Source organism: Grampus griseus (assembly GCF_964374135.1).
Source record: "Grampus griseus genome assembly, chromosome: 10".
Lineage (NCBI taxonomy): Eukaryota > Metazoa > Chordata > Mammalia > Artiodactyla > Delphinidae > Grampus > Grampus griseus.
The window spans coordinates 38119680-38140641 of record NC_139004.1 but is presented as its reverse complement, the minus strand read 5'-3'; the positions used below and the strand labels follow the sequence as shown (position 1 = coordinate 38140641).

Genomic DNA, 20962 nt, shown 5'->3' with positions numbered 1-20962 from the left:
GCGAGCGAGCGAGCCAAGGACAGAAAGACTCAGAGGCTGCGGCAGACCTCGGGGGAAGGAGTGACCAGGGGAGCCACTGCTGGGGGCTGGGGGCTGGGGGCTGGTTTCAGCCACAACAGGGCCACATGCAGGACATCCCCACTCCTGGCCCATCTGCTCCCCAGCCCTCCTCTCGGACCACCTCCCATCTCCCTGGTATTGCACAGCCCAAGGACCTCCTGTGTTCTCGCTCTAACTTTACCCTCAATCTGACCAGCACACACCCGCTTCCCCTCTCCCAGGGCCTTCTGAGGTCAGAAGGTGCCTCTGGGTGGTGGCCGGGTAGGAGATAGGAGGCTGGGTGAGCAGGCCTCAGGGCCCTGAGGGAGATAAGGGGCACCTTGCTGCCCACTCCCCACCCTGGGGCCAGACCTGCTGGAATAACTGGCTGGACAGCTCCAGGGGTGGAGGCCAGCGCAGGGGCTGCTGCAGAGGCCCTAGGTCCTCACCCCCCAAGGCCCCCGCAGCCTCCAGACCACCCAGCCCTCTACCGCCTTTCAAGTAGGGGGAGGGATGGGCTTGAAACCTGGGCTCCCCCAGAGCTTCTGCCTGGTGGGGGATGCAGAAAAGGCAAGTCCAGGCAGGTGTCTGCACCCGGCGCCCCTCCCCCGGCACCAGCCCCGCGGGGAGGTCGGACTGAGCCCGGTGACTGTGCTGCGTCTAGCGGGCAGCAGTTGTCCACTCTTGCAGGACTTCAGCCCTCAGAGTGCTCTCACTTTGAGTGAGAACATCACTCAAAGTGTGGGAAGATTAGTGAAACCAGCAGTTTCATCCGGAATGCCCTGCCCCCAAACCTGGGCTGGGCTGGCCAGCCAGGGGGGCGAGGATGGGGCAGGCGGTAGATGAGGGCTAAGGGAGCCTCCCCGCCTCCTCCGCTTTTCCCTCCTTCCTCCCCACCCACCCCCACAGCGGGCCAGCTGTTCTCCAGCTGCCAGAGGCTCCCACCCTAGAACTGGCCGTGCTCTGGTTGGGATGGGAGAGCAGGGCAGGCGGGATGGGGATGGTGTCTGCCTCCCCCACCTGCAGGCCAAGGACCCCTGAGGGACCCTGCCAAGTGACCACACCCTGCCAGGCTGGAGATGGAGTACCCTCCTCCCTGGAGCAGGGTCGAGATTTTTACAGGAGGAAGCAATTTGCAGAACCCACTAGGAGGGAGGTGAAGGGGGGCTTCCCAGCCCTCCCCAGCTTACTAATGTGCTTCCAATTTGGGAATCCAGTCTCTGTACCCACCCACCCCCTCTCCTAGGGCGCGGGCTCCTCGGGGAGCAGATGGGGCAGGGTAGCCCCCCAGGCTTCCCTCTCCAAGGCTCATCCTCACTGTCACCCCTGCTTCCAGCAGTGTAGGAGGGAGGGAGGGAGGGAGGGAGGGAAGAGACTCAGAGCCCTCAAACCTCCTGCAGGAAGAAGGGGCCCACTTCCCACACCTCCCTTCACCCCCACTCTGAGACTGTCCTGTCTCATCTCATCCCACTCCAGGAAGGCCAGGGATCCAAGCTGGAGGGGGCGGGGATGCAGCCAAGGGGTGAAACTGGGTTTCACAGCTCTCAGTGAACATGTCAGAGGGCCCCTTGGACTCTGGATCACCCACTGAGCTGCCACTAGTCCCTCAGTCAGTTGTCCCCTCAGGAAGGTCACAATGTCAATGTCGTCTATAAACACACAGGCTTTCCCTGGGCGTCTCCTCTCTATCAAACGTACACACTCCTCTTCACAGCTACTGTCCTGCACATTCACTGTTACCTGCATCTCCCTTATTTCTTTTTCTTAACTTCTTTTATTGTGATAAAACATACGTAATAAAAAATGTACCATTTTAATCGTTTTTAAGTGCACACTTCAGCGGCATTAAGTACATTCTTTCTTTCTTTCTTGTATTTTTTTTGGCCATGTTGACAGCACGTGGGATCTTAGTTCCCCGACCAGGGATCAAACCCGTGCCCCCTGCACTGGAAATGCGGAATCGTAACTGCTGGACCACCAGGGAAGTCCCATTCTTTCTTTGTTTTCAACAGTTTTCTTTCTGTGGTCCTCCATGTAGACACCACATGCATTGGGGTCACAGTCCCCCAAATTCATCATACATGGCATCCCACGCCATATATGCCACAGTCCTGAAGGATGTCACCCCCGCTCCCCCACAGTCGCAAATCATCTCAGATGTGACCACCCACAGAGTCGGTCTCAGTCACACCCCACAAACAGCACCGTCCCTCCATGTGCGGAGTTTCTTTCTCGTGCTCAGTCTCACCCACACGCCTGATTTCACACTCAGCTGTTGCCACAGCTTCTCAGCACACGCCTGCTGCACTGGGTATAGTCCGCCGTGTCACAACGGTTTCCCCCTTACACACACATGTACACCATGTTGTGACAACTTTTCTCATACGTGGTGTCATATATAGTCATACACAGACCATCAGAGTTTCTACAAACCCAAGGTCATCTCATTTGCTGTTCACACTGCGCCATACATAGGCATGCAACAGCAACATACGTCACACAGAGTGTCACTCATTCTGCTTCTGACACACACAGCATCACACAATCGCAGTGTCCCTCACACACCTGGGGCATCGGAATCCCATCCAGACACGAGTGTGAGCTCACACCGCTAGTCAAGCAGACGGTGTCTTTCATAAATGTACCCCATGTGATGGCCCCTCACACACATAGGTCCCCCATACAGCCACACACACACACAGACACACACGCAGCGTCAGCCACACACTAAGAACATCATTCATAGTTTCCCTCCTGTACCTGCAGTGTCAGTCACACAGAGAATATCATAGCTTCTCTCACACGTGAATGTTACCAAGTCACAATATTGCATACAGTTGCTCTCACATGCAGTCACACACACAAACTGGTTTTACCCAGTTCCCCCCACCTGCATCCACCCCCCCAGCATCACCCACACAGAGTGTCCCACTCGGCTTCTCTCTCACACACATCCAGCGGCACACACAGTGGCACTCTCGTTTCCCTCTATCACTTCCTGTCCTGTCGGGCCTGGCAGGGAGCACAGGAAGCAATCAGCACTCTAGGAAACCTCAGGGGCCGAGGCTTTGGGATTTGTAGAGCGACAGAATTCTCTGGCTCCTGCCCCCAGTCCCCTGTGGGACCCTGAGCGGACCCGCAGAGCCCGCTCCCCGCCAGAGTCCTCCCTGGAGGGGCAGGGCCTCTCCTGCAGACCACCCTAGGCTGGCACACCAGAGGGGAGGGGAGGGCAGGGCGAGGCCACGGGGGACAGGGCCTCCACCCCAGCTCTGAGCAGAGGAGCTCCTGCCATGGCCCCAGGGCGGCCCCAGAGGGAGACCTGGACCCTCAAGGCCACCCCTCAGACCCCACAGCTCCTGCAGTGCCCACGTGGGAAGCAGAGACTGCGACCTCCTGGCCACCTCCACAGAAAGCTGCAGCACTGGGAGCCCTCTTGGCTCCCTGGAGCCTGGCACCACCAGCTCCCTCCCCCACTGTCCTCCCTGTCAGCTGGCCCCTAGGCACCTCTCCCTTCCTGAGCGAGGAGGTGGACAGGGCTGGGAGCTTTCACTCTCTTCCAACTTCCACCCTGAGCCCCTAGAGGCGTCTGGGAGAGGGGTCGGCCATCCAGGCGGCCTCTGAACACCATTTACCCTGCCCCGCCTTGCCAGACCCCACTGCCACCTCTCAGGGCAGTTCCCTGGACTCCACCGGCCTCCCTCCCCCCTGACACCTGCTGTCTGTAACCTTTTCAGCCACTCTCACCTGCTTAGCTGCCCTCAGTCACCCCCTGGTTAGCCCTCACCTTCTTCTTAGACCACTGGGTCACCCACTCACCTCTCCAGGCCCCACCAGGTTCAGGTTCCACGATGGGAAGAGAGGGAAGGCTGATTGATTAGGAGACAGAGACTCCGAGAGAAGCTCAGAGAAAAGGGACCTGAGAAGTCATGGATTCCAAACAGGGAAACTGAGGCCCACCAGGATGACACAACTGGTTAAAGGCCCAGCTGGGGCCAGATCTCTTAATTTCTTGACCTCCTCTGTTTGAGAGGTCTCCTTCTTGTTTTAATATTTACCCAACTGTCAGAATGTACCAAGGTGAGGGTGGGAGCAGGGCCCAACACACACACACACACAGGGTAGGAGCAGGGCTCAGGACACACACACACACACACACACACACACACACACACACACCCCTGTCACACACACACACCCCTGTCACACACACACACACCCCTGTCACACACACACACCCGTCTCACACACACACACACACACACACACACACACACACACACACACACACACACACACACACACACACACACACACCTGTCCTGCCAATCACTGACCATCCTACTCAGCCATTCCCTTGCTCAAATGTGCTAATTAGCATTAATTATTGTTCCTCCCTGGGGGGATGGTGGTGGGGGAAGGCCCACAAGGTTGAGACTCCCATTGGATCCCAGCCTCTCTCTGAGGAGGGGGCATCCAGGGCCACTGAAGTCACTGTCACCATATAGCCTAGTCCTAGAAAATACATCTGTTTATCTCCTAGGGATCTAGAAAGACCACAGAACGTGGTTCTGTGGTGGCATCGCTTGGGGGAGGTCTTGGAAAAGGAGCTACAAGAATCTGGAAGGGAGGAATACCTAATTCCCCCAAATCTCTAACTTTTGGCAACTTTAGATTTCCCTCCTTACCCCAGGCTGCCCCCAGCATTCTGGCCAAGGAGGCGCCCTGGCCCCCTGCACTGGGGTGGAACATGTGGACACAGAATCAGCTGCAGGAGGCCGGATATACAGAGGCGCCGTGGGCTCGCACCAGCCCCTCTGAGCTGTGTCCAGCCCCCATCCCCACCCCCTGCTCTCCTGGGCTACAAGTCCAGGCCTGACCTGGTTCTGCCTCTACCTGGAGCGAGTAAAGACACAGAAGGAGGTGCCCCCTGAGAAGCCCTACACCAGCGCCTCATTCCCCCTTGTTCAGAAAGAATCTCTCAGCCCTGGATCAGGGCCCCTCTCCTGGAATGGTGACACAGTGGGGTCTCCATGACACTGCCGTGCGGCCTGGCTAAGCTGGAAACCAGACGCAGACAGGCACTCCCGGCCTTCCTTCCCCAGGCAGGAGTAAAGGGCATGACAGACAATGGTGGGGGTGGTGTTGGGGGGTTAGGGTTAGAGGAGACAAGCGGCCTTCAAACCCTCTAAAGTCTAAACAAGGGCTCTGAGGAAGCGTGGCGAAGAGAAGGCCCCAAATCCAGCCCCCTTTAGAGCCAGGCTCACAGAGCTCAGGGCTGGAACTCCGAAAACTCCACCCCGACGCAGGCGGCAGACTGGAGGAACTTAAGCTCCTGCCCCTCAGGGGGCACACGCCCGGGGCGCGCAGCTTTGCTGCCGGACACCCTCCACGATCCGGCACGGCTGCGGGCACCGCGCGCAGGAGCCGGCCTGGGCGCCGGGAGGCCGGGCCCGAGGCCTGCGTGGAGCTGGGGCCCAGCGGACTCCGAGAGAGCGCCAGCTGGGAGTCCAAAGGGCGGCGGGGCCCGGGACTGGGAGCTCCCCGGTGGCAGGCCCCCCAGACCGTGCGGGCCCCCAGACCCCGACCTCGACACCCCAAAGGCGGACGTTGGGCCAGGCGATGGCACCGGAGCCAAGCTCCCGTCTCCCCGACCTCCCCCGAACAACTCGTCCGGGTCGCGGGGGGGTGGGATGGGGGTGGGGTGGGAGGGGTGGGCGGGGCTTCCCGGAGGGCTTCCCCCCCTTTCCTCTAAACTTCCCGGCACCCAGATCCGGGGCTCCGGCTCAGGCTGGACAATAGCTCTGGGAACCAGCCCCCCTCGAGTGCCCCCCCAACCCAGAACCAACCAACCAAACCACCTCTCCCAGCAGGGCCTCCTCCCGGCGTCCGCCCGGCTTACCTGGTCCGATCTCGCGGGGGCGCTCCGGCCGGGCGGCTCCGCCGGGCCCGAGGGAGCGAAGAGGGGGGCCGGGGAAGGGGGGTCTTGGGGAGGGGGCTGACCGGAATGTGCGGAATGAGCCGGGCTGGAGCAGGAGGCGCCGGGCGCGGAGGAGGGAGCGAGCGGGACGGAAAGTTTGTGTTGAGGAGCCGGGACTGGGGGTGGGGGCTGCGGGGAAGGAGGGGGCGGGGCGCGCAGGGAGGCGGGCACCAGCCTGGAGGGGCGGGGCCGCGCAGGGCCGCCCCCGACCGCGCTTGGGCTGCCCACCCTGACGCTTCGGGACCCCAGGCGACCCCCGGCCTCTCCGCGCCTGGGCGCCCCGTTCCTCGCCTGCCGGAGCGGCGCTCTTAACCTCCCTTGCCCTACCCTACCTCCCCAGTCCCCCGCCGGAATTTGGGGCTCCGGCCTGGGCGGGGCCGAGGGCGGAGCTCCCACCTCGGGGGCAGGACTCCCGTCGGTGCAGGGGCCCGGGTGCCGCGTCACTAGGAGCCCGGCGGAGCCGGGGCGCACGGTCTTCGGGTCTCCCTACCCCCTACCCGAGTCCCGAACGGCCGAGGCGGAGCGCCTTCTCCCGACTGAGGGCCCGCCCCCTTACTCCTCGGGCCCCAGACCCGGCCCCGCCCTGGAGGCTGCGCCCGCCCTGCCCGAACCCGGTTTGTCTGGTTCTCCCCGAGAGGCTTGTTTCTCGAATTTCTCCCTTTCCCCCTCTTCCTGGACCTCCGGGGCCCTCCCTCTCGGCCCGGCTCCCCGGGGCCCCCGCGGGGGGCGTCTCGACATCGCGAGCCAGCCGAGTTTCGGTAGGACCCACGATGGGCGCGTGGGAGGGGACGCGGGAGCGCCCGGGGCCTGAGCGGGGTGGGGGGTGGGGAAGGAAGGCCTCCAGCCCGCCCTCCGGACCTCTCCCGCGCTCCGGACCCCTCCCGCCGCCTTTTTCTCCGCACGCGCTGAAGAACCACTGCTCCTCTTGGCCTAGGACGCAGCTTTATTGGGGATGTGGGTACCCGGTTTTCGTTCCCCATCACCTACCCCCTCCTCGGAGCCCGCCCCCCTCCTTGGAGCCCTAGTACGGTCCCAGAGGGGGTTAAAACAACACTGACTACTGCTCCTGGACAGGAAGTGACTGGGGCGCCGGGCGGGGGTGGTGGTGAAGCGGCGCAGGCTAGCTCCGCGACCAGATGTGCGGCTCCAACTCCAGATGTTCTTCATCTCCGTCCGACCCGCCGTGTGAGCTCCTCCCCTGCCTCGCCTGTGCCAGGCTGGGCAGTGGATGGAGGTCACCCGGAGACAGCGGGGTCAGCCCCCGACAAGGGAGGAGTCTTCAGTGGGGACTCTGGTGAAGGGACCGTTCAGGCCTCCAAACTGAATCCTTTCCCCAACCCTGGCGGGCGCTGAGGACTACTAGGGTCACTCGCAGGCCAGCTTCCCGTCGAAACTGGAGAGGGCAATGGCGAAGGCCTGCAGGGCGCACAGCGGGTACCGGTAGTCTAGGGTGAAGGCGTCCTCGGCCACGCGGCCGAACTGCAGCACGATGTAGTCGGCTATGGACACAGACGGGGGTGGGGTGGGGGGGCGGCCCGAGACCTCTTGGGTTCTCCCTCCTGGCAGACAGTGCCCTCAACATTGAGGGAAGTCCCCCCACTCTTGCGTTGGGGCCCCAGTCCTTAGCCACCTCTCAGTTATTCACCCCACCGTCCATCCACCCTCTTATCTCGCCCAGCAAGCCCCACTCGCCTACAGCTTTACCAGCCACGGTAAGCCCCTGAAGGCGGCGACCCTGCCTTACCTTCTGCTGCCCAGGGCTATGCATATGACCAGCCCGCACTTAGAGAAACCGGTCAAACTTCCTTAAGCCTAGAATCCTTCCTTTCCAACGCCTCTGTGGTCTTTGCCCCATTCCTTCTTCTTCCCACCCCCAGACCCCAAGTCCTGTCTTAGACCACCAGCCTCATGGTTCCCCTCCTTATCCAGTGGTCCCCTCAGCCCCCATCCCATATCTGGCCCAGGTTTCCAGCCTCAATCCCAACACCTCCCCCAGCATCCATAGGGACAGGATGTTGCTAAAAATACCCCCAACCTCGGCCGACCAGGCTCCACCAGAAATGTGATCTGGAGAGCGGTTTTTCAAGGCCTCAGGACAGGTGACACAGGGGGCACATCCCTAGGATGGAGTGGGGGTAGGGAACTCACTCAATGTTAACCAATTCTGGGAACCTGGAAAGTCCTTGGGAGATAACGTTCCATATCCAAACCCCTTCACCCTAGTGGGGACCTCTCCCCAAGGCTTGTAACAGGGGACATTTTTACTTAATTGTGTTCAAGGTACATTTTGTTTCCCTAACTCTTCGAGGGCAGGCCTTTGACCTCACTGGAGAGAGAACTATAGAAATGCTTGATTTATATTTCCTACTCCTAAAAGGCAACCATCCTCATGGGGTTGGGCACTGGAGCCAGACTACCTGGGTTCTAATCCCACCTCTGCCTCTCACAAGCTGTATGTGTGAGTTACTTAACTTCGCTGTGCCTCGGTTTTCTCCTCTGCCAAACAGGGACAATAATAATACCTTCCTCACAGGGCTGCTGAAAAGATTTAATTTTTTTTTTTTGGCGGTGCAGCTTGCGGAGATCTTAGTTCCCCGACCAGGGATTGAACCCATGCCCTTGGCAGTGAAAGCACAGAATCCTAACCACTGGACCACCAGGGAATTCCTGAAAAGATTTAATGATTCAATATCTGTGAAGTCCTGAGAACAGTGCCTGGTCCATAGAAAGTCTCATGTGTTAAGTAAACATAAACACTGTTTAAGTGTTTATGAAATAAATTTTGAGGGCCAGGGTAACCGCCTGGAGTTGCTGAGAGACTTTGGATAATGTGCTGCCCTCTCTGAGCCTCAGCATCCTTCTTGGCCACATGGGGGTTGGTCTATCAGTCTTTTTTATTTTTAAATTTGTATTTATTATTATTATTATTATTTGGACACGTCACGTGGCTTGCACTATCAGCTTGCGGGGTCTTAATTCCCTGACTAGGGATTGAACCCAGGGCCCCGGCAGTGGAAGTGCTGAGTCCCAACCACTGGACCGCCAGGGAACTCCCTATCAGTGTTTTTTAAGCTCCAGCAGCGTAACTGTCCCTTCAACACAGTCTTACCCAGAATACCCCAATATCTACCCCAGGCTCTAGTCAGTGCTAGAAAGACGGCCTGGAACAGTGAGCCCCAAGACACCTGCTTGGAACATATGAGGCTCCTGGGAGCACAATGTCAATGCCCCCACAGGAGAGAGTGACCTTCCTGAATGTTCTGGCTTCAGAGATAAAGGACAGCTCCACTCCTCTGTGTGTGTGTGTGTGTGTGTGTTATATAGAGAGAGGGAGAGGGAGAGAGAGATGGGGGGTGGGGGAAAGACTTGAGTAAGGGTTGAGGTCTTGGAGGTGGTGGGGAACAGCCTGGCTTGGGTCCTCAGATACTCACGGTCATCGGCGTGGACAATCTGGAAGTTCTTGACCGAAGCCTGGGTGACTCGGCCTTGGAAGTTGAGGGTGTAGGAGCCACTGTCATCATTCCAGACGGGGGGCTTGTTGTGTAGCTCGATGAGGCTCTCCAGTGTCTTGTTCTGCCAGCGCACCAGCAGCCCGTCGCTGGCCTGGGGTGCCACGGGTGGGGCAGTATTAGGGAGAGGACAGTTAGGGGTGGCTGAGATATCTCAGGACTGGTGGTGGAGGGGTGGCTGGGGACGTGTGCATGCCCTTGTGTGTGTGCAGCCTGGGTGTCAACGTCCATGCAGGGTATCCTTGAGCGCATGTGCGGTCTCTGTGGCGTCCGTACGGGCAGGGTGTGTATCTGTGAGAATGGGCTTTGCTGTGGAATGACAAAGTGGAGGGTTGGAAAGTGGAAAGTAGCATGTGGCACACAGGAGGTGCTCGATGCCATTGGTGCCCAAGGGGGTCTTAGGAACGGCCATATATGCTGGCACCGATTACAAGGATGAACCAGCTATTCTAGGACTTACAAGAAGCTCACAGTTGAGCTTGGAGAGATGTATAGGTAAAGAGTAGTTAAAATAAAATGTCCTGGAAGAGTTTCTGGAAGGAAGGAGCAGTATCTGTGTGATGGTGCTCTTGAGATATTTCTTTCCTTAGTTTCTTTGTCACCTGTTCATGTTCATGACTTAGAATGAGTCCGCTCAAGATCGTATCCTCCAAGAAGCCTTCCTGACCCCATGTCTGATTTAGATGTCAGCTCTGAGCTTCCATAACACCTTGCTCTTAACCATTTCTCCCACTGCACTGTTATGGACAGAATTAGATACCCTAACAGCATGCACAGTATTTGACTAATGGCTCTGTGCCTCAGTTTCCCTCACAACAGGGTTTTGTGAAGATTAAATGATTAATAGTGCATGAAGTGTTATTTAGATCAGTTCCTGGCACAGAGTAAATGCTCAATAAATATCAGATATTGTTTTGATGGTAACTCTTGTGTTGATTTTGGATCTTCAGTGCCTGGCTTTAATAAATGATTGTGGAATGAATGAACTGTAAGATGATGAAGAGATACACAAAGCAGCACTGGGTAGTTCTTACCAAGCCCAAACACACGTGGGAGGCACTGCCTCTGGAGGATTTATATGTTTATTCCAGGACGGAAGGAGCAACTGTGGAACCCACAAGCTCTTAAAAGACCGGAGCCTCCCAGGGCTTGTGCCCCATGGGTTGGCCAGGCCTCTGATTACAGTGTCTTTCCGGCAGGGAGGGATGTGTGATCAGCTGATGGGAGTATTCTTTTTCATTGCAAATGAGTAAAGTGACATCACTGTGAGTGTCCATGCCAGTCATCGGTCTCTGAAATCCTGGGCTCACCCAACTTGCAGTGCTAAGGAGCAAAACGTGGGACTGACACACTGAAGGAGGCCACCTCTCTCCAGGCCATCTCTCCATCTTACCCTACCCCTCACACACACACACACACAAAACAAACAGCCTTTGCTTTTTAAAATATGTCAATCATATCACTCCTTTCCTCAAAACCCTGATATAGCTTCCTGTTTCTCTGAGTAAAAACCAGTTATACAGACTCATCTGCCCCTCACTGTCACCTCTCTGACCTGCTTCTCCAACCCACCAGGCACTCCTGCCTCAGGGCCTTTGCACTGTCTCCTCCCCCTGCCTGAATGTTCTTTTCCCAGATATTTGCAGGCTTGCTCCTCATCTCCTTCAAATTTCATCTTCTCAGTGAGGCTCACTCTGACCACTGTATGTAAATTGAAACCTACACACACACACACACCCCTCATCTCCTTTCCCTTGTTCGACTTTTTCTTTTTTCCCCACAGTACTTATCACCTTCTAACATACTACACAATTTACTTATCTATCACAATTATTGTCTACTGTCTGCCTTCCTCCACTAGAATGCCAGCTTCATGAGTGCAGATCTTTGTTTTGTCCACTGATGTCTCCAGTTGCCTAGACTAATACTTGGCACTCAATGTATGTGTGTTGAATGAATATATGAATGAGTGATTTGATGTAAACTGAAAAAAACAAAGCAAAACAAAACAACCCCTATTGTGCTTGTTTCGGTGAATTCAGTGAAAAACCCCTGAATTGAATTAATTCCACAAGTTGCCAGAATGAATTTGTGACAGGGTGATGGGGTGACAGGGTGATTTGTGACCAGGTGATGGGTGTGCTCAGGGGTTTGGGTACTGGGCAGGCTGAGCACCCCCCCCCCCCGCCCCCCAGCTTCCCAGGAGTGGGTTACAAGCAGGTCAGTACGGAGCAGGACCCTCTGGGAGGGGCTTCAGGGAGGTAAGGGGCTCACATTGCGGGGCCGAATGGGGACCCTCTCCTTGTCCGAATTCATGCCGGGAATGATGACCGTCATGCGCCGGGGACCTCGGAAGCCCAGCACGTTGGTTTCCTGGGAGGGAGATGCGCGTTAGGCCGGCCCCGGCGAGAGGAGGGGCCTGCCTGCCGCGGGGGACAGGTGGGACTCTCACATAGATCACAGCCGCCAGCTCCTGCCGAAGGCTCCCCACATCCGTGCTGCCTCCGCGGTGCGGGTTCTGTCCATTGTCAAAGACGGTAAAGCGGTTCCCCAGGAGGTTGGACCTGCAAGCAGGGTGGAGCTGGGGGCGGTGCTGAGGAAGGTCCACATCCCTCCTCCCAGACCCTCACAGCCAAGCTTTGAGAGTTCCTAACTCAAGCATGGGTGTGTATTAGGACCGGAGCAATTCAGGTCCCCTGCCCCTGGCTTCCGCCATGAAGTCTTTTTAAAAGCTGGATCTAGAAGGAGACTGGGAAGCTTTCAAATCTCAGCTCCGTCTCTTGCTAGCTGTATGACCCCAGGCAAGTTACTTAAACTCTTAGTCTCAACTTCCCCATCTGTAAAATGGGCATGATAACAGTATTTACCCCATTTGGTTGATAAGAGGATTGAATGGATTAATATTTGGAAGTTACTTAGAAATACACCTAACACATAGGTAGGCCTTACATAAGTGTTTGTTAAATAAATAAATTAAAGAAATAAGGCTTGACTTGGGGGTTCACTTTCCCTTCACCTCTCAGATTTGTGGTGAGGATTGAATGAGCTATATGGAGAGACATAGCACAGCGTAGGTGCTGAATATTTATTCGTCCGTTCAGTTGGTAAATATTTATTGAATAGCTACTATGTGCCACGTGCTAGGAATTCAACCATGAACAAGACAGGCATAATCCCTGTCCCATGGACCTTATGTCCTACTCCAAGTGAGGTCTCTGGACCAGCAGTGTGGGCATCACCTGGGTGCTTCTTAGAAATGCAGAATCTCACTCCTTGCCCAGACCCACTGAACCTTTTTTTTGGGGGGTTGGGGGGGGCAGGATCTCAGTTCCACAGACCAGGGATTGAACCTGGGCCACGGCAGTGAAAGCCCAGAATCCTAACTACTAAGCCACCAGGGAACTCCGCCCACTGAACCATTTTAACAAGACCCCCAAGTGATCTATGCCTGTCAAAGTGTGAGAAGCCCTGGGCCAGGGGACAATTCCACAGTGTCCGATGTGGTGGGCACTCTGGCAGGCACAAGGGGACAGAGGTGACTGGCCACTGAGCTTCCCAGCCCCACCTCAGCTTCCCGATGAAATTCTCCCCTCCTCGGGACAGATTGGTGGGGTCACTGGAGATGAGGTAATTGGCTGTCTTGCTCCGTTTCCGTTTCCTGCCAGCCAGGAGGAACACCTGGGGAGAGGGGTCACAGAGATGCGCTGGAGGAAGGAGGTGCACTGGAGGAAGGAGGTGCACTGGAGGAAGGAGGTGCACCCGGGGAAAGAGAAGGCCCATTTGCCCCGCAGCCCTCGCCCCACTGCACTTTGGCTCTAGACTCTCCCTCAGTCTGGGTCCTGGCCCCTCCACTCTCCGTCCCACTGGCTGCCACCTCTCTCCAACCCACCTTCTTCTCTGTGTCCAGGTGCAGGAAGTAGGAGGGATACAGGCCCCGGTCCATGCCCTTCTTGTCCCGGGTCAGCCGGCAGCGGACCGTCTGGCCCTGGGGGGCAGGCCGAAGCACGAACTCCTGGGGTTCGTCCACTTCCACGGGTGGGGATGGGGCCCTCTCCTCCTTCTGGGTGGGGGCAGAGGGTGCATCAGCCCCAGAGCACTAGCTTCCCGGCCCTCAGCAGGTCCCCAGTGCCGGGATGCAGGCAGGGCAGGCAGGACAACTCACCATTTTCTGTTTGGGGAGAGAACAGAGGCTGTTAGAGTGCAGCCGGCCCCTCCCCCAGCAGCTCACCAGGCCGTGTTAGGAGGCTCTGGGGAGCTTTGTGCTTTATTACTATTTTGTTTAGCTTGTGGTTATGAGCCCAGGCTTTGGAGCCAGACAGCCTGGGTTCAAATCCTGGTTCCACCACTGTCTGTCATGGTTGTTAAGTTTTAACCACACTGTGACTCAGTTTTTTCATCTGAGAAGTATGTAGGGTTGGGGTGGATACCTGGGACAGAACTTAGTTTATATATTTAACAGACACTCATAGAAAGTCTACCAATGTGCCAGGAATTATTCTAAGCACTTTCCAAATATTAACTCATTCCTCTTATCAGTAGCTACTGAGGTAGTTGTTCCATTATACAGGTGAAGAAGCTGAGGCTCAGAGAGCTTAAATAACTTGTCCAAGTTCACATAGTAAGAGGTGAAGCTGGGCTTTGAATGCTGTTAAACCCAGAGCCTTTAGAAAGACCTTCCATCATACAGATGCTCTCAGGGGGTGAACTGAGGTGAGGCTGAAGGTGTGGATTGCTGTGTTCTAAACACATGGCGTTATAGAAGTGTCAGCTACCACTATAATTATAGCAGGCGGTAAATACTCAATGAATGTAGCAGCCAACCTCCAACATGGCCCCCGATGCTCCCCACCTCCTGGTATTTATGCCCGTGTGTAGACCCTTCCCACACTGTATCAGCGTTGGTCTTTGTGACCAATAGGATATGGCAGAAGTGATGGACGGTCACTTCTAAGGCTAGGTCATAAAAGATATTACAGCTTCTGCCTTGCTGTATCTCTTGGGCCACTCTTGGGCTCTGGGGCAAGTTGGCTGCCATGTCTTAAGGAGAGTCAAGCAGCCTCTGGAGAGACCTCCAGCCAACAGTCATGACAGTGAACCATTTTAGAAGTGGATCCTCCATTTCCAGTCAAACTTTAAGAATGACCACAGCCCCAGTTGACATCTCGACTGCAACCTCACAGGAGACCCTGAGTCCCAACTACCCCTGCTAAGCCACTCCTAGATTTCTGACTCACAGAAATTAAGAAAATAAATTGTCATTTTAAGTTTTCGGGTGGTTGTTATATAGCAATACATAGTCAATACAATGAATGAATAAATAAGTTCATTTTGCTCTTTGAAAAACTTTTAATAACTATGTGGTTGCATTAGGCCCTAGGGTGACCTAGTGACCACCCTACCATTGCCCCTTCTGTTCTTACAAACCTAGTGCCTTTTGCTATCATGTTCTGTCCCTCACAAGAGGGGGAACCAAGACTCTAACCCCAAGTTTCCCAGCTGGGGAGACAAGGGACTGCCACCTGGGTGTGTGCATTTCAGGTATAAATGCTGTCTGGGAGTCACTAAGAAGCCCTGATGTGCTGAGGTTGCCCATTTTTGCTGAGGGCAGGTTTGCACTGTGTGTGAAGTGAGGCTGGTGTTAGGGAGCAGGCCCTTAGCCTCCAGGTAAGTGGCATCTCTTCTTCGCTCTAGGCTCCTCTAGAAGAAACTTGGGAAATCCAAGACTATGTTTGGAACGTGATGTTGGGAAAGCCAGACTCATTCAAACATTTCTACAGAGGTGGATTTTGGCCTACTATATTAAAGACTGTACTGCAGTTATATTCTTTCTGGAAGACAATAAGCTGGCCTTTCAGTTATATATCAGTTTCTGGTGATCTTGGCTAATGTGAATCAGTCCCCCAAGACCTGACCACCCCTGTACAAAGGAATAAACCCACAAACTAAGATACCCCCAGGCCCTGCCCTCAGGATGATCTCTCCACTCATGGAAACCTGTTTCTCGAAGACTTTCATCACTTTCTCTTTCCAGTTCGACCTCTCTCTCCCGCTTACTCCTGCCTGTGCATGTTGGTACCTGAGTCCTGTTTGTGAGTGGGGGCTGTATTGGAAATATTTAACAACGTGTTCTGCCCATGGAGACTGCACCGTCAGAGTGGACACTGGTAGGACTGGAAGACATCCTGGAGGCCTCTGATGGCCAGTGTTAACCCTTTGGTTGCTGGAAGGTTGGGAGGGCCTGGGTGGGAGAGCAGAAAGCACTCTGAGCAGTATCTCAGAGCAGCAGAGTGGAACTATTTTAAAAACTCAAGTATGGGGTGGATGGGTGGGGAGGTGGGAAGAATTGGGAGATTGGGATTGACGTATATGCACTAATATGTATAAAATAGATAACTAATGAAAACCTGCTGTATAGCACAGGGAACTCTACATAATGCTCTGTGGTGACCTAAATGGGAAGGAAATCCAAAAAAGAAGGGATATATTATGCATATAGCTGATGCACTTTGCTGTATAGCAGAAACTAACACAACATTGTAAAGCAACCATACCCCAATTTAAAAAACGTCATAGGGCTTCCCTGGTGGTGCAGTGGTTGAGAGTCCGCCTGCCGATGCAGGGGACATGGGTTCATGCCCCGGTCCGGGAAGATCCCACATGCCGCGGAGCGGCTAGGCCCGTGAGCCTGCGCGTCCGGAGCCTGTGCTCCGCAATGGGAGAGGCCACAACAGTGAGAGGCCCGCGTACCACAAAAAAAATAAGTAATAGCTCAACTACAGCTGGCTGTCAGTCAGTCAGTGTGCCCAGGGATGTGCATGCATATGTCTGTCTGCCTGGGCTCCACCTCCCTGGTACAGAAAATGTGTGGCTCTCATGTGGGGGCCATGAGAGCATCTCCGGCTGTGTCTGATAGTTAGGCTGCAGGGGGGAGGGCTCAGAGCGGGTGACATAAGGCCCCTGGGTGGCCAGTCCCAGCCTGGTGACCCCACAACTGCCTCTTCTGTTCTCACAAACCTGGTTCCCTTTGTCCTCATATCCTGTCACCAGAGAGGCAGCTAAGATTCTAACCCCAAATGACTCCATGGTCCCAGCCCACGAGGTCCCACACTCAGGTCCCCCAAGCCCAGGCCCCTGCCACTGCTCCCTGGAGGGACCTCACCCTCTCCCGTCTGGGCTCCAACCTTTTTGCCTTTTCCTTTTGCTTTGCCCTTCTGATTGCTGTTCTTGGTCACCACAGCTGCCACCTCTTCCTCCTCCTCCTCCTTCTCCTCTTCTGAGTCTTTGGGAGTGCCTGAGCATTGTAGGGGAGCAAGTCTGTTAACCCCTTACCCTGGCGGAACCCATCTTGTTTTGCAAGGTACGTCCAACACCCACGCCTCACTTGGACCCCTCCCACAACCACAAGAGAGCAACCCCCTTTCACTATTATCAGAAAGTAATAGGGCTTCCCTGGTGGCGCAGTGGTTAAGAATCCGCCTGCCAATGCAGGGGACACGGGTTCGAGCCCCGGTCCGGGAAGATCCCACATGCCGCAGAGCAGCCAAGCCCATGCACCACAACTACTGAGCCTGCGCTCTAGAGCCCACGAGCCACAACTACTGAAGCCTGCGTGCCTAGAGCCCATGCTCCGCAACAAGAGAAGCTACTGCAATGAGAAGCCCGTGCGCAGCAACGAAGACCCAATGCAGCCAAGAATAATAAATAAATAAAATAACTAAATTAAAAAAAGGAAAGAAAAGAAAGTAATAGCCTCAGAAAAGCTAAGACACTGCCTGAGGCCACACAGCTATTAAAGTGGGGGTCAAGATGCCCCCAGTCTTCTGACTTTATTATTATTTTTTATTGGAGTATAGTTGCTTTACACTGCTGTGTCAGTTTCTGCTATACAGCAAAGCGAATAATCCATACATATACCAAGTCTTTGACTTTAGAACCCCTACTCCTCACCCTATTCTGCATCCCTCCTTCCACACCCACGACTGCCTCTGGATGTCCTGACACCAGAGGCCACTGCCACCTACCTTTCTTCTTCAGAGCTTTTTCCCCAGGGTCATCGCCCCCAACCAGAAACATGGCTGCCGGTGTCTTCTTCCTCACTCTGGTCGGGCTCACTGAGCTTCCCTTGTCGGCCTCCCCGGACCCTGTGTGTGTGGATGTGAAGAGGTCACACCCCCCGCCTCACCCAGAGTCCCTTGTTCCTCCACAGACCAGGCTCACCTTTCTTCTTCATCTTTCTCATCTTGGTCCCTTCCCCTGCTGATGCCTCCTTCTTCTTAATCCGCAGAGGTTTCAGTGGGGGGACAGGGCTTCCCAGGTCCTCTGGAAATGGAGGGTGGGAGTTAGACAAAGAAGAGCCACCTTCCAATCCACTCATTGTTCCTTCAGTCCCCAGGGAGGCCCAGAGCACCTTCTGCTTGTCTTGTTTTTAACCCTGAGTCCAAAAAGGACTGGATGAACACCAGGAGTTTAATAAGTAGTTAATGAATGAATGAATGGATGAATGCCAGGCCTCCTAACCGAGCCTCTGAATCCCAGCTCCCACCCCATCTCCTCCAGAAAACCTCCTGTGGTCAGTGCTACAGACAGTCCTCCCCACCCCTCCAAGAGGCCCAAGGTCCTAGCTACATGTCCACATGTAGACCAGACCCCAGTACCCATGGGGCAAGGTGCCCCAGCCAGGGAGCTATCACAGCATTTATTCACTGATTGATTTTTTACTATAATCACTTTGATACTTTTGTAAAAATTATAAAAATAATTCATCTTGAGTTAAAAAAAAAATCACAAAGAAAACTAAAATCCTCTGCCCTTCCTGGCTCACAGAGCACCCTGGGCAGGGGGCTGGGTGGATGGTGGAGGGAACACATATTGATTTAAGGACCATCGGAGGGAAGAAACCACCAAAGGGAAAAACTCTTGGGTCCAGGCACTGGGGAGCTTTTTTTTTTTTTGCGGTACACGGGCCTCTCACTGTTGTAGCCTCTCCCATTGTGGAGCACAGGCTCCAGACGCGCAGGCTCAGCGGCCATGGCTCACGGGCCCAGCTGCTCCGCAGCATGTGGGATCCTCCTGGACTGGGGCACGAACCCGTGTCCCCTGCATCGGCAGGCGGACTCTCAACCACTGCACCACCAGGGAAGCCCATCTGGGGAGCTTTTTGATGTCTCAACTCCTGCGTATCCATGAGACACCAGGCCCCCCAGGGGTGGGGCTAGTTTTGTGTGTCTTTACCCCCTCTGGACCCTCAACACCCACCCTTCGGACCCTGGGCTTTGGCCTTCCTTTCCTTGATGTCTGCAGAAGCCTTCTCTTTGGGGGGCTTCTTGGGAGGCAGACGGATTTTCTCTTTCTTTTCCTTCTCCTCCTTGTCCTCTTCCTCCTCCTCCTCGTCCTCTTCCTCCTCCTCCTCCCCTGCAGGTAAAAACTGCTCATAACAGGGACTGGGGTGGGCCCCATTATGTGGGGAGCCCAGTCCTTCCAGATTGCTGGGAGGCGGTGAAGGAGCTGGGGGTAGGAGGCTCCCCTTCTGGAACAGAAACAGGAGGAAGAAAGGAGTTTCGGCACCTTCCTCAAAGAAGGGAGTGACTCCAGTCTTCCAAGGTCTACAAGTCAGGAGAGAGAGCTGGAGTTGGGGGGATGCTGGGGGCTTGGCAATCCTGTTCTGGGAAAACGCCGTTCTCTGCATGTCCTTCCTCTCTCTCTGGTACCCTCAGCTCCTCACACACTCTCCTGGGGTCTTTCAGTTTCCCCTTCTCTGCCCCTTCTAAAAGACACCTGCACTGCTTCTCCCTGTCCTGGTCTGTTGCTATTTCTAACTTCTAGCCAGACCCGTCTGAGCTACCTCCGGCCCCTAGCTGCAGGGTTTTTTTTGTTTGTTTGTTTAAATATTTATTTATTTTTAATTTTTGTTGGCTGTGCCGGGTCTTAGTTGCAGCTCGCAGGATCTTCCTTGTGGCATGCGGGGGTCTTTAGTTGCGGCATGCATGTGGGATCTATTTCCCCGACCAGGGATGGAACTTGGGGCCCCTGCATTGGGAGGGTGGAGTCTTACCCAGCGGATCACCAGGGAAGCTGCAGTTTAAGGCAAAACTCTTAACCTCAATATGCCTCAGTTTCCCCCTCCCGACGATGGGAAAAAACACGAGAATAAAGGTTTTCCTGGCTCAAAGACGAAGCCAGGGACGTGGACGCGGTTTTTCCGAGTTGTCTGCCTCTCTCCATCTGCTGTTCCTGTCCAGCCCCTTCCCTCCTCCTCTCCAGTTGCCCCCTTCCTTCTGGCGCTCTCTCACCGTCCTCCGCGTCTGGGGCGCGGGCTACCAGGAACGTCTCCCGGGGGTCGCGCTTCTTGGCCTCAGGGTCCCTGAGGAACTTGGCGTAGACAGTCTGCAGCTCCCGGGCCTCGGCGGGCTCCCGGGAGGGCTCCTCCCGCGGGCTCCTCCTCCGTCCCGCTGAGCCGAGATGCGCAGGTCAGGCGGGACCTCCAACGGCGCCCACTCCCCCTCGGGCTCCTCACCCTGGGGTCTCCCTGGGGCTCTGTTTCCACCTTGGACATCCCTCTCCCAGCTTTTATCATCCCTACACTCCTCCTAACCCCCAGCTCAACCCCAAGTCCGCTCCGCCGCTTCCCCCTCCAGTTACCCCCCTCCCACGCCCCTGCTCCCAGGGGGGTTTCCCAGACTCAAGGACACCCTCGCCCGCGGTCGTTCCCTCCCGTGACCCTCACCCGGGGGGGCGCCCCGGGGCCCAGCCTTCCGCATGCCTCCAGGTCTCCGGGGCTTGGATTCCGTGGGGCAGGGGGACTCTGGGGCTTCTGTCTTCTTCTTCCTCAACTTCTGTCGCTGCAGGGTGGGGGTCAAGAGGAGGGAGGGGAAGGAAAGGGGGGCTCTGAGGGCTGCCTATCACTCTCTAATCCCTTGAGCCGCCAGAAATAACCGCAGATTATTGGGAGGGGAACTGCACCCTTTCCTGGGGTGAGGAAGAATGACCCCCTCCCGTGTACCACGGCCACCTCCAATGCCCCAAAGCCCAAGTTCCTCTCCTGGACACCCCGTACCCCCAAACACCCCCTTCGTGCAAAAACAAAACAAAACAAAAACCTCCAGGGAAGCAACAAGCCCCAGAGGCTGCTGAGTGGGACCCTCCCCACTCTCAGACCCCCTACGCTGCGTGGGGGGCTCTTTATGTCTCTTCTCCAAGCAGGGGTGACATACCTGCTTGGTACGCTGCGGGACCTCCGGGCTCTGGCCTTCCTCCTCATGCCCGCTGAGGGTAGCAAAGGAATCAGTCTGTCTCCCTCCCCTTTTCCTGCCCCTCCCCAAACCCTCCATCTGGCCCCCCCACCAGGGTTCAGGTAGGATGAGGTGAGGGCTTTCCACACCTGTCTGAGGCCCACACCTCTCGGAGGGTGTCGTCCTGCAGCGGCATGGTGCCTGCACCT

General features: G+C 55.7%; 1 protein-coding gene across 1 annotated transcript; it reads right to left on the bottom strand.

The window, feature by feature from the left end:
• Positions 1-7381: 7381 nt before the first annotated feature.
• Positions 7382-20949, bottom strand: TULP1 (TUB like protein 1; the record flags this gene model as incomplete). Its single annotated transcript, XM_082662659.1, has 14 exons — positions 7382-7515; positions 9448-9619; positions 11800-11898; positions 11978-12089; positions 13091-13203; positions 13415-13585; positions 16707-16816; positions 17547-17666; positions 17743-17844; positions 18781-18936; positions 19815-19973; positions 20285-20363; positions 20736-20787; positions 20903-20949. 14 exons carry the CDS (start codon positions 20947-20949, stop codon positions 7382-7384), a joined length of 1626 nt encoding a protein of 541 aa, XP_082518785.1.
• Positions 20950-20962: the final 13 nt, after the last annotated feature.